Raw genomic sequence first — 15,431 nt, forward strand, 5'->3', positions numbered from 1 at the left:
AAACCCATCAGTCATTCAGCAATGAGAATATATATTTTTTTTAATGGCTGGGCCCTTTACTTAATAGCCATTAGCATTCGCCACTATAAGGGCCAGAAACGGTGACCATTTCATTATGAAAGCATCTAACAGGTGGCCACTATGAAGGGACAGACAGTTACAACCATCCCTTCTCTAGGTGTTAGAACCCAGCCCCAGTTGTTATCTTTCTTTTCATAGTTTGTCACTGTAAGAGTGGCAACCATCTAATCTTTGTTGTAGTTTGTTGCAGTTCTACAAATTTTGAAAATAAATATGACGCTTTAGAATTTTATATGTAAAGTTATTTTAAGTTTATTAGGAGAAAGAATAACGGGTAGTTCTTGCAAATCTCAAACAATTTTGGTGACGACAGAAGTGATCGGTAAAACATGGTCAAGGTAATTTTATTGGTTTTATCGAATTTAATTCTATTTGACTTTATTGGATTTATTTTTATTGAAGTGGAATCATTAATTGAGAAACAGAAACCTGTCACAGCGTCTTTTACGAGAACAATTAACGCAATTCTGCAGGAATTAGAAAACGAAATTCCTGATGAAGAATTTATAAAAATGAAATTTATTACTTTAGAACGTTTATCTGTTGAACTTAATGCATTTGATACTCAAATATTAAATTCAGAATTTTCTTCAAATGATCAATTTGAAAATGAATGGGCAAAAGTTGAAGAATACAGAGAAAAATTAGATTTAATAGGTGTAAAAACGGAATTATTCTTCAATCGCCAAATGATACAATCTACTAGCAGTGTTCCGCTGAATTTGAACAAATGGAAACTGAAATTACCTAAAATAGAGTTAAAACAATTCGGTGGCAAAATTAAAGATTGGTTACCATTTTGGGGGCAATTTCGGCGAATACATGAAGATAAAGAAATTCAAAACGAGGATAAGATGCATTATCTCGTTCAAGTGACCGTACCCGGTACGAGAGCATGCCTTATTGTAAATAACTTCCCTGGAACTGCCGAAAATTATGAAAAGGTTATAGAAAGCTTAAAAAATAGGTTTGGCAGGGAAGAATTGTTGGTAGAATTCTATATTCAGGAATTATTAGGTTTGATTATTAAAAATGTCACTGATCAAAAGGGAAAATGCAGTATAACAGAATTTTATGACAAGTTAATGTATTTACGTTAATTGGAGTCATTAGGAATGACAAGCGATAAATATGCTGCAATGCTGCTTCTGCTTGTGGAATCTTGCACTCCCGAGGAAATTTTACGAGTTTGGCTTACAAATCATGCATCAATAATTACAGCAGAAAATTCTCACTCTGAGAAATTGAAACAATTATTATTGTTTTTAAAGAATGAAGTGGAAGAAGAGCAGAGAATTTCTTTGGCAAAAGCTGGATTTAAATTAATTGTTTCGTGTATTAAGAAAGAAAGTAGAAGAGATAAAAGGTACCAGAGTGAACATTTCGTGCCTACAGCAAATGCTTTATTCTCAGGCCATAAAGCAACCAATTTATAGTGAGAAGAATTCTTGCATATTTTGTGAGAAAATTCATGAAAGTCAAAATTGCTTTGTTGCTCAGAAGATGTCTCTGAGTCAAAAAAATAATGAAATTAAGAAAAAGAAGGGTTGCTTCTTCTGCCTCAAAATTGGACACAGGGCCAAGCAATGCAAGAGAAATGTACGATGTTCGATATGCTCGAAAAGACATTGGAGTGTCATGTGTCCGGATTTGTCCACCAATCAAAACAGCAATGATATTGAAAAGAATAAAGAGGAAACACAAAACGTATCACTTGCAAGCACTAATTTCCTAGACGAAGTGTTTCTTCAAACACTATTAATTAATATCACTGTGAACAAAAAGCAGAAGACTGTAAGGGCACTTACCGACACAGGATAGAAACACTCATAAATATTAAAGAACATTCATACATATTAGACATAGGGTGCCACACAATTGGATCTGAATCTTGAATTCATGCACTTTTTGGAGGAGTAACAACACAGAGAGAAATTCATAAACACTATAAAGTAAACGTTAGAAGCCTAAGAGGTGATTTTTCTAGATGACTAATCTTGTTGGAACAGTCAAAGATTTGTGGACCAGTAGTCAGTTTATAGCCTGGACCATGGATAGAAGAACTAAGACAGAAGAATATCTATGCATCTGATGTAGGAAAAAAGGATTTGAAAATAGAAGTTCTTATTGGAGCTGATATTGCAGGTGCTCTGTTAATTGGAAGAATTCAGAAATTAGAAAATGGGTTGACTGCCGTGGAATCACTACTTGAATAGACAATCATGGGAAAGATAAAAGATAACGTTTCAGAAAGAAACTCCTTGTCCATGTCTTGATGTTGACTCCCAGTAGTGACATATAAAACTTGTGGAAGCTAGAAGCACTGGGAATTACAGATGCTAAAGAAAATAAAACTGATTCAGAGTTAGAAGAAGCAGCGTGGGATCACTTTCACAAGACTCTGAAGAGGGTGAATGATCGCTATGAAGTCAGCTTACCTTGGATCAATGGTAAAGAAGCTTTACCAAGTAACAGAGAACTTGCTGAAAAGCGATTGATTTCCACGACAAAGAAGCTCATGTTGAAAGATAAATTTGAAACATACAATGCAGTGTTCGAAGAATGGCTCGAATCTGGATTAATAGATGAAGTTACAGAAGAAGAAGAACAAGTTAACAATCATTATCTTCCCCACAGATAACTGTACAATTGATACTGTATCTTCAAAGATAACTGTACAACAGCAGTAAGGCCTGTATTTGACGCTTCGTGCAAGGAAAAGGATTTCCTGTCACTTAATGACTTAGCAAAAGGTCAAAATTTAATTGAATTAATACCTTGATTCCAGATTGCTTCTTGAATTTAGGCAAGGAAAAATAGGGATTATCTCAGATATTAAAAGAGCTTTTCTTCAAATATCTATTCAAAGATCTGATCGTTATTTCCTAAGATTTCCTATGGCGGAAAAACTCGGAACAAAAGGAAATAAGAAAATTTCGTCATTGCAGAGTAGTCTTTGGACTAAAATGCAGTCCGTTTCTTTTAGGAGCAGTGATAAACTCTCATTTAGACCAATGTGAACCTTCTTTGAAAGAAGTGGCTACAAAATTAAAAAATTCCTTCTATGTTGACAACTGTGTCACTTCAGTGAATTCGAATGCAGAAGCAGAATACTTTATTGCAAAATTAACTCAGTTAATGGTAAGTGCTAACTTTGACTTAAGACGGTGGGAACAAACAGAACTAAACAGTGGAAAATCTACAATGAGCGAACCATTGAAAGTACTCAGTCTTCTGTGGGATAAGTATGAAGATTCTTTGTTTTGTAACATCCCTAATATCGACTTGATTGATCTCTCAGCGACAAGGCGAAATGTTCTGTCAATTGTACAGAGAGTTTTTGACCCAATAGATTTCACCTGCCCTTTTACACTCCTTCCAAAGTTATACTTGCAAAAAAAAAGCTGGGAAACTAAATTGAGTTGGGATGCAGAGCTACCTGAAGATATCAAAAGAAAATTCTTGAAGTGGGTCAAAGAATTGCCCTTGTTATCATCTGTGAAGATTCCCAGACTACTTTCACTGACAGAAGGACAATCTTTTAGTTTGCATACCTTTGTCAATGCTTCAGGGATCTTATGCAAGTGCAGTATATTTGAGAAGTCAAAATAAAGAAGTAGTCAAAGTGACTCTAGTGCAAGCCAAAGCACCAGTGGCTCCCTTAAAAAAATAAGCATGACTTGAATTGCTTGCTTGTCTTATTGGGGTGGGATTAGCCTCATTTGTCAAGAAGAACCTTAAAGTCGAAATTTCAAAGGAATATTACTGGACTGATTCTTCAACAGCGCTATTCTGGATAAGAATGTACAAGTTTGGAGCACTTTTTTGAATAACAGAGTTTCAGAAATTAGAATCCTATCTGACCATGAAAATTGGCATCATGTTCCAGGTGCGGAAAACTCAGCTGATATGCCATCAAGAGGATGTTCTGTGAAGAAACTCATTGAATCGAGATGGTGGGATGGCCCACCTTGGTTGGCACTGCTGGAAGAAGAATGGCCTCGTTCTATCCCAATCGATAATAAAGAGGAGGTTAATACTGAAAAACGTAAAGCAGTTATAGTTTCGTTAAGCAATGTTAGTGATATGTCGTCACAATTCTCTGGCTATTTTCCAAAGTATAAGAAAATACTTAGAATGATTGGGTGGATACACAGATTCATAGAAAATACCTGAAAGAGGAAAGAAGAAAGAGAAGCAGGAGAGTTAAAAGTTTATGAATTGACAAGAGCTGAGAAATCTATCGTGAAAATAATTCAACATGATTCTTTTTCATCTGATGATATTAAGAAGCTGAAGTCAATAAGTATGTTCAAAGATGATGAAGGCATTTTATATGTCCAGTCTAGGTTGACTGAAAGGAAAGACCATTTATCCAATGTTACTTCCAAAGAATCATAAGACTATGGAGAAACTGGTAATTGATAAACAACTATCTATGTCTCATGCAGGAATTCACATACTGATGACAACATTTAAAGAGATGTTTTGGATCCTGAAAAGCAGAGCTACGATTTAAAAAGCTTTATATGCATGTGTCAGGTGCAGGAGACATGGAAGTAAATGACTACAGACTGTGCCTGCTACTCTACCAGAAAACAGAGTTAGATATGCTTGTGTTTACGAGATTGTCGGCGTTGATTTAGCTGGCCCATTTATTTTGAAGGATAAAAGAAAAGCTTGGATTTTACTTTTCCCATGTGCTATTTTCAGGGTGGTCCATTTTGAACTGATTTTGTCCCTTTTAACTCAAGGATTTTTACTTGGTCTTAGACGATTTATTGCCCATAGGCAATCGATAATTTATAGCGATAAGAGAAGCAATTTTGTCGGATCCAATAATCTCTTGAGATCGATTAATTGGAATACCATTGAGATAGAAACCGCTACGAACAAGATCGATTGGAAGTTCAGTCCACCCGCAGCCCCATGGTGGGGTGACTTTTGGGAACGACTTGTTCAAATGATTAAGAAGCTTTTGCATCGAGTCCTAGGCCAGTCATGTCTGAATTATGAAGAACTGATGAGTGTGCTGCGCGACTGCGAAGCAACTGTGAATGCCAGACCACTCACTTATGTGTCAGAGGACTCAGATGATCTCATCCCTTTGACACCGTCCTTGTTTTTAGGTGAAATTCCAGTCTTTGGAGCTCCTGACTTGGATCATCTTGATAAAGTTGATTTCAACAAGAGACCGAGACATTTACAGAATTTATGAGAGCTCTTGAGAAAGAGATTTAGAAATGAATATCTCGGCCTGCTAGTGCAACATCCATCTACAGTGCCGATTTCTAAACAGATAGAAGTTGGGGATATAGTTCTTATCGAATGTGATGACAAACGCAAGGTGTTGTGGCCTCTAACAAAAGTGATTGAACTATATCCCGGAAATGATGGCAACATTCGAGTAGTTCATGTCAAAACCATGTCTGGAGAATTAGTTTGACTAATCCAGAGAATATCTCCTCTCGAAATACATTCATCTTTGGAGACAGATGAGGCAAATGAAACTGAGATGCAGGGTGAAGACAGTTTAGTCTCAAAATTACCAAAGAATAATTCAGCTGCAGATTTATCAAAGGACATTAAGACTGCCGTGACTAGAAATGGATGTCAAATTAAAATTCCATCTAGATTTCTAACCTGAACATTACTTGAGTTATTTTAGAGTAGAAATTTAAGAACTTAATTTTTTCTTTTGTTTACTATTTAGCCTTAATATTTGTGGACAGTATTTTTTTATATTTTGTTTTGATTGATTAAGTACATGTCATCAATCAAAAGGTGGGAGTATTGTTAGAACCCAGCCTCAGTTGTTATCTTTATTTCCATAGTTTGTCACTGTAAGAGTGGCAACCATCTGACGTTTGCTGTAGTTCTACGGATTTTGAAAATAAATATGATGCTTTAGAATTTTATATGTAAAGTTATTTTATTTTAAGTTTATTAAGAGAAAGGAGAATGGGTAGTTCTGGCAAATCTCGAACCCCGGTCCACTGCTACAGCAGTCACGATAAATAACCACTATACCAGCTGGGTGGCTCAATGAGAATATTATCCAAGATGTATCACAGAGGATGACTGAATTCTGAATTACATTGTAAGTGTAATTACAATGTAAGTGAATTACATTGTAAGTGTAATTCAGTCAGGGAAGTTCCTCAAGACACTCAAGGAGAGAACATTGTGAATCAAATTTTTCTTCATTAATTTTGATGACTTGTTTTATATGCTGTGAAGAATTCATACAAGTTAATAAAATTAATATACATCATATAATTTAGTTAATGAAACAATTGTCAGAAAATTGTTTATTAGTCCAAAGGGATTTGTGTCCCGAAGGATTATTACTTTCATTTTGGCATTTTGCATCAGACTTCTATAAACATCGGTTCACTTCTCAAACTGTTGCCACAAAATGTCAGAGTCCTCCATTATATTTGAATAAATTAAGTAATGAAAAATCTACATAAACGTATGTATATTTCTCGCACTGTGATAAAACAATGGTATCTAGAGCCACCCAATTTTGAATGACGTAATCCTATTGTGAATATGGACATCTGAAATCTGTTTTATTATCGATTTCATATTTTGTAAAACTTTAACGAATTTTTGAATAACATGCATCGAACTGTGTATCGGAAATTCTAAAGATATGCTCATTTTAAAATTATTTTGCGACATTGCTATTGAACTAAATTTTATGGTTTATAAGTGCAAAGAACATGATATTTAATAAATAAAGGTGACAGACAAAACATTAAAAAATGCCCCTTTGAATGTAATTTAAAATCTGAAATATTTCAGATTTTTTTTTTTTTTTTTTTTTCTTTTTAAAATTAGATTATTATCTGGCATTTTAGATATCACTTTTATTGGTATTCCTCAAATAAAAATGACAAATGTTATAAGCAATTTATTTATCTCTGGCTTAAAAAAAGGTTTAAACTCAAATAATTATGTAATTTTTGTTGAACATAGTCTATCGCACAACTAGTTAAGCAAAGGATAGATGAAATAAAATAAAATTAGCTTTTAAAACAATGTGAAGTACTGTAGTTATCTGTATTCCTAAAATGGTTTAAAGGCTCTTTAAAAATGACTTAAATAAATTAAAAAATAAAGAAAATATATGAAATCATATTTATAACAGTAATGCTGCAGCCAAAGATGGCAATTCAGTGTATTTCCACTTATTAATTTATGAAATGAACTCTGAATGTTTTCAAGTTTTCTCATTAGTTATGTACTATCAAGGATTTCGAATTATAATGCAATTTTACTTTATTTATTTGTAGCATTTTCTTAAATGTGACTACTTAAGATGAACAATGTTTCCGCTCATTACCCTTTCATCTCACAATGCACAAAATTTTCTTTACAACGTTTCTTCACCTTTCACTGCATGAAGGCATCAAGTACAATTAATCCTTCTCACCGTGCTGATATGAGAAGACTTCTGTTGACTTAAAAAAAAATGAGTAGTCTTTGTGGAATGACATTACCTAAATTTTAATCCTCTCATGCCATTTGGAGAGGTTGTGGTAGGGTAGTAGGAGATTCTCAGATTTTGTCTTTAGGGATGCTTTTCATGAGCTTCAGTGGATAATTCTTCTGTGTTCGGTCATATTTGAATACTGTACCCCAATTCAATAGATTGAAGAGATTAATTTTACTAAATTTTCTTGTGAAATTTTCCCTCAAAATTTGATGCATAGTGTACTTGCTTCTTTTGGAAACTCTAAATTACAAACTACATATTTTTGTAAACTATTGCTTCAGTCTTGAAAAGTTTATGTTTTGGTGACTGTATAAATTAGAATCACTTCATCAAACAGCGTCAAAGTTTGCTTCCCCTGCCTAATGACTTTTCAGGCAATCATTAAACTGCACTGATTATTCTTCAATATTGCAAAAGACATCGTGCAGCAGATCAGTGTTTAATGTGCGCATTTATTCAATTAGTTTCTAAAGATATTAATTTTTGTATTCTGCACTGATACTAAAAAATATAATGCCAATCTGGCAATTTTTGAAGAATAAAGTGTTGCTTCAAGATCCAGCTAATAATTTCAAGAATGAGTAAGATTTCAGACTTATAGAAATTGTTTTCCTCTACCCTTGTGTGGGAATTAAAAAAAAAAAAAAAAAACTCTGCCAGCAGCTGGCACTGTAGCATTAGTGCTTTCATTGAGAATTAGTTAAAACTGCTTGACAGTGCTTTTATCCCACCAGTTTCAGTATGTTAAAGTTATGACAGTATGTTAAAGTTATGAAAATTTGGATAAAAAATCTAAATTCTGTTCATTGTTCAGCACTTTGTGATGATACCTTTGGTGACTGTTTAGCTATAATTAAGACTGGACATTGACTTCAGCTATTCAATATATTTTTTGCAAGTACTGGAGCTATTTATACAAGACACCCAGATAGAAATGTACATGTGTATAAAATATGCATAGTATATACATAATTGTATGGATTAATATTAACTTTTTAAGTAAATTATCACACATGATCAATGGGTGACTGATTTAGAAATACTATATCTAAACAAAACAGAATAATTCATATAATTGAAATAATCAAACACTAAGATGATCAATCAAAGATTGTAGCAATATTTATAATTTGACATAAAAAGTAATTTTCAGTAACATACCTTCATTTTGTATATTAACAGACTTTGATGAACAATTTATCATAGCAGAATATGATTGATCATAAGGTTTCTTCAATATTTCACAGAGTTTCCTAACTTCACTATAATCACCAGACTCTGCTTTTTCAATAGCATTTTGAGCAATATAGTTGCGTAGAATGAACCTGAAGTGACAGTAAAGGCTTTTAAAACATTAACACATTTAATATACCAAAAGACTAAAAATCAATCATATATAATCATATAAAACCCTTATCAAATCATAACTCATTCAAGTTAAAAAGGTGCTGCATCCATTAGAATTTTCTAGCATTCCCAGTATTTGGGGAAGTTTTTACAAATACAACATTAATGCAATACTTATACATAAATTTTACATATTCAACTTTTAGTTCCAGCTTTTCTGAATCAGTATCAAGATGAAAAAAAATTTACCTCAGGTGAAAAAGCACACATATGTCTAAACAAAAGACATGAATAGTGAAGAACATGTAGCCTTCTTAAGTATTTGTTGCTCATAAAACTAAGAAGAGAAACATGGAAGTATATTAAATTCAATGGTGTTTTTAGAATTATGAGATTCACTATCTAAGAGTACCTACAAAGAATAGGATCGACAACACCATAAGTGAACAGTTCTTATTATGCATTGTGCCACTAACCTTGAAGTAAAAGCACTCATAATTGGTGCCAATCTATGTGTAATCCAGTTTGCAGTGTCTCACCATTTTTTAGATGGGTGACTACAAAATGTAAAGAATGTATATGGAATTTTATTTTAACTGAGGAAATTGAATCTGAGACAGTTGTTTTGCTTTAGGAAACTTTTAAAAATCATGTTTTGAGTAAGTCACAAGTGTACAAATGATTTTCCAGATTAAAAATAGTAACTTGTGAAATTGAAACTGCTATGATTTTGACATTCATTGATGAGCAAAAATGAGGAAAACATTAAGAATGTACTACTGAAATACTAATGAAAGTTTCTAAAGAAGAAGATCATTGAAAGACCATTCACTATATTCTGAATAAATAATATCCACTCAACAATTCTTCAGAAAGAACAATACAGTGGCATATCTTATTCACATCAAATTTCCTTGCTCAGCAGGACATTTTTTATATTTGAGTACTCAAACGGCAATTCGAGGAAATTAAATAAACAAAACAAAATATATATATATATATATATATTTAAGAAAAAATAAAGGCATTTCAGTGACGAAGTGCAAGAAAATATGTCAGTTCTCTTGACTAATATTCCTTGTCAAGAATGTCAGAACTACTTCTGTGTTTTCAGCTGTGGGCAAAATATTGGGCATAATGAACGTGTAAAAAATTTTGCCGCCAACATTCAAACAAACTGTAAAAATTAAAATTGTGCTTTTCTCGTTTCTTCCTAAGAACATGTGGAATCTACGTAACAAGTTTGCCATTTCCTATTAATTTCATTCAAACATAGTAATAGTCCAACACCACAATGCATTTTGCATTAAAAAACCCACCAAAGTGCTCTCAAAGGGCATAGCTTAAAAATTTGGAATTTGGAAAGTCAAAACTGGCATGACTAGAGAAGATTTTAGAAAGAGAAAGAATTCATTTTATGCAGCTAAAAGTGAATTTCAAGTTACTAAAACGGGAGCAAAGAAACAATGGGGAGAAAGAATTTAATGGCCGTAGATCAGAAACAACAGTCGAAGTGCAAATTAAATAATGGTATATTTAATTAAGCGCTTGAAGGCTACCTGCCTAAGGAGAGAGATGACTTTGTGAAATATTATTATATATCTAAGGGAAATTGGCTCTTGTATATATTACGCATGGAGAAAACAATGAAACTGCCCATGCAGCCAGCCATTTGCCAGGATTCAAACCCTGGAAAGAACTACCAGTGTTTAGTGAATTTACCTTCTGGCCACTGATCCACAATTAAATAAGTGATAAAACTAAATTTAAGAACTAAATTTTGGCAAAGTTACGGAGGAAGAAGATAGCAAGTTTAAAGCTGAAAGTCTTTGCACGAACATGGCCCTTGTTAGGACTTCTCAGAAAATAATGGCCATATATTATTAACAGGAAAAAGCCAGAATTAAATTACAGAAGTTATGTAAACAAAATTATTTAAAAATTAGCATAACTCCAATTTCATCCTGAATTACCATCCTCAATTAGTTTCCTCATGGTTTAAAATAATCCACTTATTTTGTAACATAAAATAAAAGTTTAAATTTTGTAGCTAATGCCTGCTTTTTTAAAAGAGAGGTTAATGTAATGTCTTGGAACTTTATTATCTAATAAAGAATTCATTAAAAGGTTGATCTCTTATTGAAGATCAACTTTAATATTTTTTAAAATTCTACTAGTTTGATTTATAATAGTGTTATAAATAACTTTTTCCAAAACATTAGATTCCTAGTGAATTAATTAAAGAGTTTTAAAATTGTAGCCTCTTCTTTTATCATAAAGTTTAATATTTTTTAAATCAAAAATATGTAAATCTAAACAGCGAATTTCTTTTTGAATAGTATTAGTTTTTTTTAAGGATTAACAATTTGGGTAAATATCATGTTCTTTTATTTTCCAGAAGTTATTAATTGCAATGATATCATCAATATATCTAAATATATTAGAGAAGAAAATTTTATCACCTTGCTTAATAGATTTTTTGGAAGTTATAACAGTCCTTATATTGTATGTAACTATTAAAAGTAATTGTCTGTTGAAGTTCAGTTTCAATAAGAGAACTATAAAATTTATTTTAAATAATGCTAAAATTCTTAGTCGCTTTATCTGCTTTAGTGATGGTAAAGAAATTTTCCATTCTAAAACACTGGTAGTATGTAGATTGATTTTAGAGCTAATAGAAACAATAAATTCATAAAAATTATTCTCAGTGGTATACAGGCATTTATTTACATTAACTTTATAGACTGGCTTAAATTTATCACCAAAATTCTTAAGTTTCTTTAAATTAAGGTCTTTAAGTAATATTCAAATCTCCTGTAATAATATGTCCATAGTTTTAATTTATAAAAGCAACATATTTTAGTTGTTCACAGAAACAGTTGGCTTTAGGATACAAACTGAAGTGGCTGATAAGCATTTTGATTAAAGTTTTTTTTTTTTTTTTTTGTACTGGAAGCAGAAAACTGCACTGTAATTAATTGAAGGCAGAGAAAAAAAAATGTTGATTTTCTCTGAAGATATTGCTGAAACTGATTCTATTATAAACTGAATGGAGATAATTAATTTTGCAGTAGAATTTATTAGACATAATTTTACTCTTTTCAAATTTATGATTATAAAAATCTATAATCAAGCCTTAAACAATTTGAAATCTTTTATAATTATTAATGAAGAATTTGTGAGCTTGAATCAATAATTTATTACTAAGAGTTTGGAGTAATTTAAAAATATTTTTGGTAAACTTCATTATATTAAACAATTTTTCAATATTATGTTTCAGTTACACTGTATTAATAGTCACAATGAATTTAGCGTTCTTATTGCCTCCTCTTTTACCTCTTGCAGTTTGTTCAAATGGGCTGTAAATGACAGATTTATTTGTATCTGTATAACTTTGAACTTTGGTGTTGAACCAATATGGGTAAAGGTTTTTAAATTGCAAAATATAAAGCAAGTCTTAAAAAAAGTCTTTCTTTAGGGTTAGAAACAATATCTAATACTGAGATTTTAATATCATTAAAAATCATGAATTTGAAAATGTTCTTGTTATGCTATAATTTGTACAAAATTCTTCATTTTATGAAAATGTTGTTGAAATTTTTTAACATGAGATCTGTGATTATTAATTCTAATAATGAGGGAGATTTTTGTTTGGCCTATATAGCTAACATAGGTATTTCCTGTGATTTGGTAAATACAACATTCTTCAAAGAAATTATTGTTTGTTGGTATTTTTATTTTGAAATTATTATTATGCAAAATTTACTATTATGAAAAGCAGATCTTACTTCAACATACAGCATAAAAATAAATATCATTTAAAGAAAGGTGAATTAAAAGAGAATGATAATATTACCTTGGATTATTGTTTTTCATAACATCTAGTCTCTCATAATTGAAAACAGAAAAATCAGTATCACAAGCTTCTACTTCTTTGATTAGTCTTGTCTTATACTTTTCCAACCAAGCAGACCACAAATCTCTATCACGTTCATTCTTACTTTCTTGGGTCATTTCCTAATTAAATAAATTCCTAACTAAACAAATAATTTCTTAACTAACAAATATTAACTACAATATATAATGCAAATATACAATGAACTCACATACAGCAAGTACATTAAACTACAGTCACAAGCTATATTAGAGATCAAACCAGTTTTACAATCAGAAATATAGCAGCATTTTAAAAGCTAAAAAAATGGGAAAATTTCGATAAAATAAACAGTTTAAAACATACACTGAGACTAGGATTCAACCTTTTTCAAGTAGCAAACTAGGAAGCTTTTTAACATACTAACACTTTTATAAATCCTGAAATGTTAATTTATGTATGGATAATCGCATATGTATGCTGCAGATATGTGTTGTGTATGACGGTGTTGCCACCGAAAGGCACAAATATGTGCTCCAGACAGGTGAGATTGTGTGTTGTCTTCACAGCAGAAGAAAGAAGTCATGCATCAGAAGATTGGGTGCTGTGCTGCATATGTATTTTTCCATGTAGAATGTGTTTATGTACCAATAAGAGCATTCCTCATCCACTGCACTTTATATATATTTTTTTTTTTTTTTATTTTCTGATTTTCAACATACAACCTCTTTATTTTATTTCATTTCATTTCTTATTATATTCCCAAAAGCATATGTTTCTAAAACATAATCAAAAGTTTGCTTCTGATCGTAAATTTGAATTCTTCCTTTGCATCTGTGCACTGCTGAAAAGAAAATGAAGCATCTGTATTTAATTCCTAATAACTGAGGTACTTGTGGTCATGAAGTCGTGTTTTTTAAGGCAGGGAATACTGACATGGATGTAGTTGTCAAAAATATAAATGGCAATATGAGCCCACTAGAGCGTGAGATGACAGTCTCAGCCATTAGCCACCACTTACCAATGCATCAACTCATAATCAATTAGCTGCTGACGGATATACTGCCCCCTGTATCCAAGTAGATATGATTGACAGAGATGTAGACATGTAGACAGAGGCAATTTTTAAATGTAAGCAGTTAGTTATAAATACTTAAATTAGGTAGTTATATAATCTTAGTCATTATGGATTTACATGAACACTATTAAATTTTATTTTTTAATAATATTTGTTAAAAAAGCGCTTTAAAAATCGCAATCTAATAAAATTTCGCAGTTTAAAATACACGTCATTTATGACATTGATTCTTAAACAATATTAGGATAATTACACGTTAAAAGCTACAAAACTTTTATGCTTTGTAGTAACAACACTCAACAAAATATTTAGACATGTTTTTAAGTTGAAGCCTTCCCAGATATTTTGGCTAATTTATTTCAACTTCCTTCTCTTTAAGCATCTTTTCTAACAATCAGAAATTTGTCTCAATATGCAAACCAGTGTTCTCACTAGTTTCTGTGTGCATATCTATTAACTTGCCAACTTCTCCACAATCCACTAATGAGGGTTTACTTGCAACAAGATATATACTGGTAGAGAGCATATCTGCAACCTCCAACCGGTTCCAACATTAGGGTCATGTGACTGCTGGTCGAATTCCGAAAGTCCGGAAATACTTTACATTTATTTCTATGGGACGAAAGACACCTACTCTGCTTGGTCACATAAAATTTAAGAAAAAATGGTTATCTGCTGCAGTGCCTATGGATGAAAAGAAAGTTTTGTAAAAGGAGGACCTGTAACCTTTCATAGCTAAGTTAAAACTGCATGATTTATTATTTTATTTCCAGTATTTTTGTCATTTTACTATTTCTGTTGAATTGGTTGGAAAGTTTTAGCCATACTGTATAAAAAAATTGCCGCTGTATATGACATTTTCAGCATGTATTAATAGAATCAAAATGTATTAAATACTGTGACACTATTTACTGGAATCACCTTTTACAAATAATTGAATTTTATGTTCTTTTTCCGCGTACTCCATTGAAATAGAAAGTTGCGCCAATTGGCGCTAACCTTTTTTCACCAAGCCGTACGTGTTTGGATTTCGTAAACAAGTACTGCCTGCGATAAAAAAAGAAAAATGCTATTATTATTAAATTATTGAGATAAGATTGAACAATATGTTTCCTTTGATAAAAAAAGCTAAAAATCTCGATTCATGCAATATTGAACATAAACATTTACACAACATAATTTTAAAAATTAGATTACATTTATAAAGCTCACTGCTTTATCATTATTTCCTATAAAATAAATTTAAAATAAAAATAATCTGGGCTATAATTCTGTCTCATCTACGATGCTGTCGGAAATTTATCGTCACTGAAAAAATATGATGTGGAAATTTACAATATTTTAAATAGTAATTATTTTTTAAAAAAGCGATAATTTTTAACTACAATATCAGTTTGTTTTGTTTAATCCTAATGATAAATATTGAGTTGAAGTTTGTTATTGTTTGATACATATTCAATATAAAATATTTCTTATAGTTAATAAGATGTATTAAACCCCCATGACATACCTATGAGCATGGAAATCAGTAATTAAGATTGCATTAT

General features: G+C 31.6%; 1 protein-coding gene across 1 annotated transcript in view; it reads right to left on the bottom strand.

The window, feature by feature from the left end:
- Positions 1 to 15,431, bottom strand: part of LOC118188126 (protein adenylyltransferase SelO, mitochondrial-like) — an 86,786-nt gene that overhangs the window by 11,744 nt on the left and 59,611 nt on the right. Inside the window, exons 11-12 of the mRNA XM_085816794.1 lie at positions 12,789 to 12,949; positions 8,747 to 8,910 (exon numbers count right to left, since the gene is read on the bottom strand). Of these exons, the coding sequence (XP_085672920.1) occupies positions 8,747 to 8,910; positions 12,789 to 12,949 (325 nt within the window). The remainder of the gene's footprint in view (positions 1 to 8,746; positions 8,911 to 12,788; positions 12,950 to 15,431) is intronic.

Source organism: Stegodyphus dumicola, chromosome 5 (genome assembly GCF_044657685.1).
Source record: "Stegodyphus dumicola isolate Sdum_Otavi_A_Nest chromosome 5, ASM4465768v1".
In the NCBI taxonomy this organism is placed as follows: Eukaryota; Metazoa; Arthropoda; class Arachnida; order Araneae; family Eresidae; genus Stegodyphus; species Stegodyphus dumicola.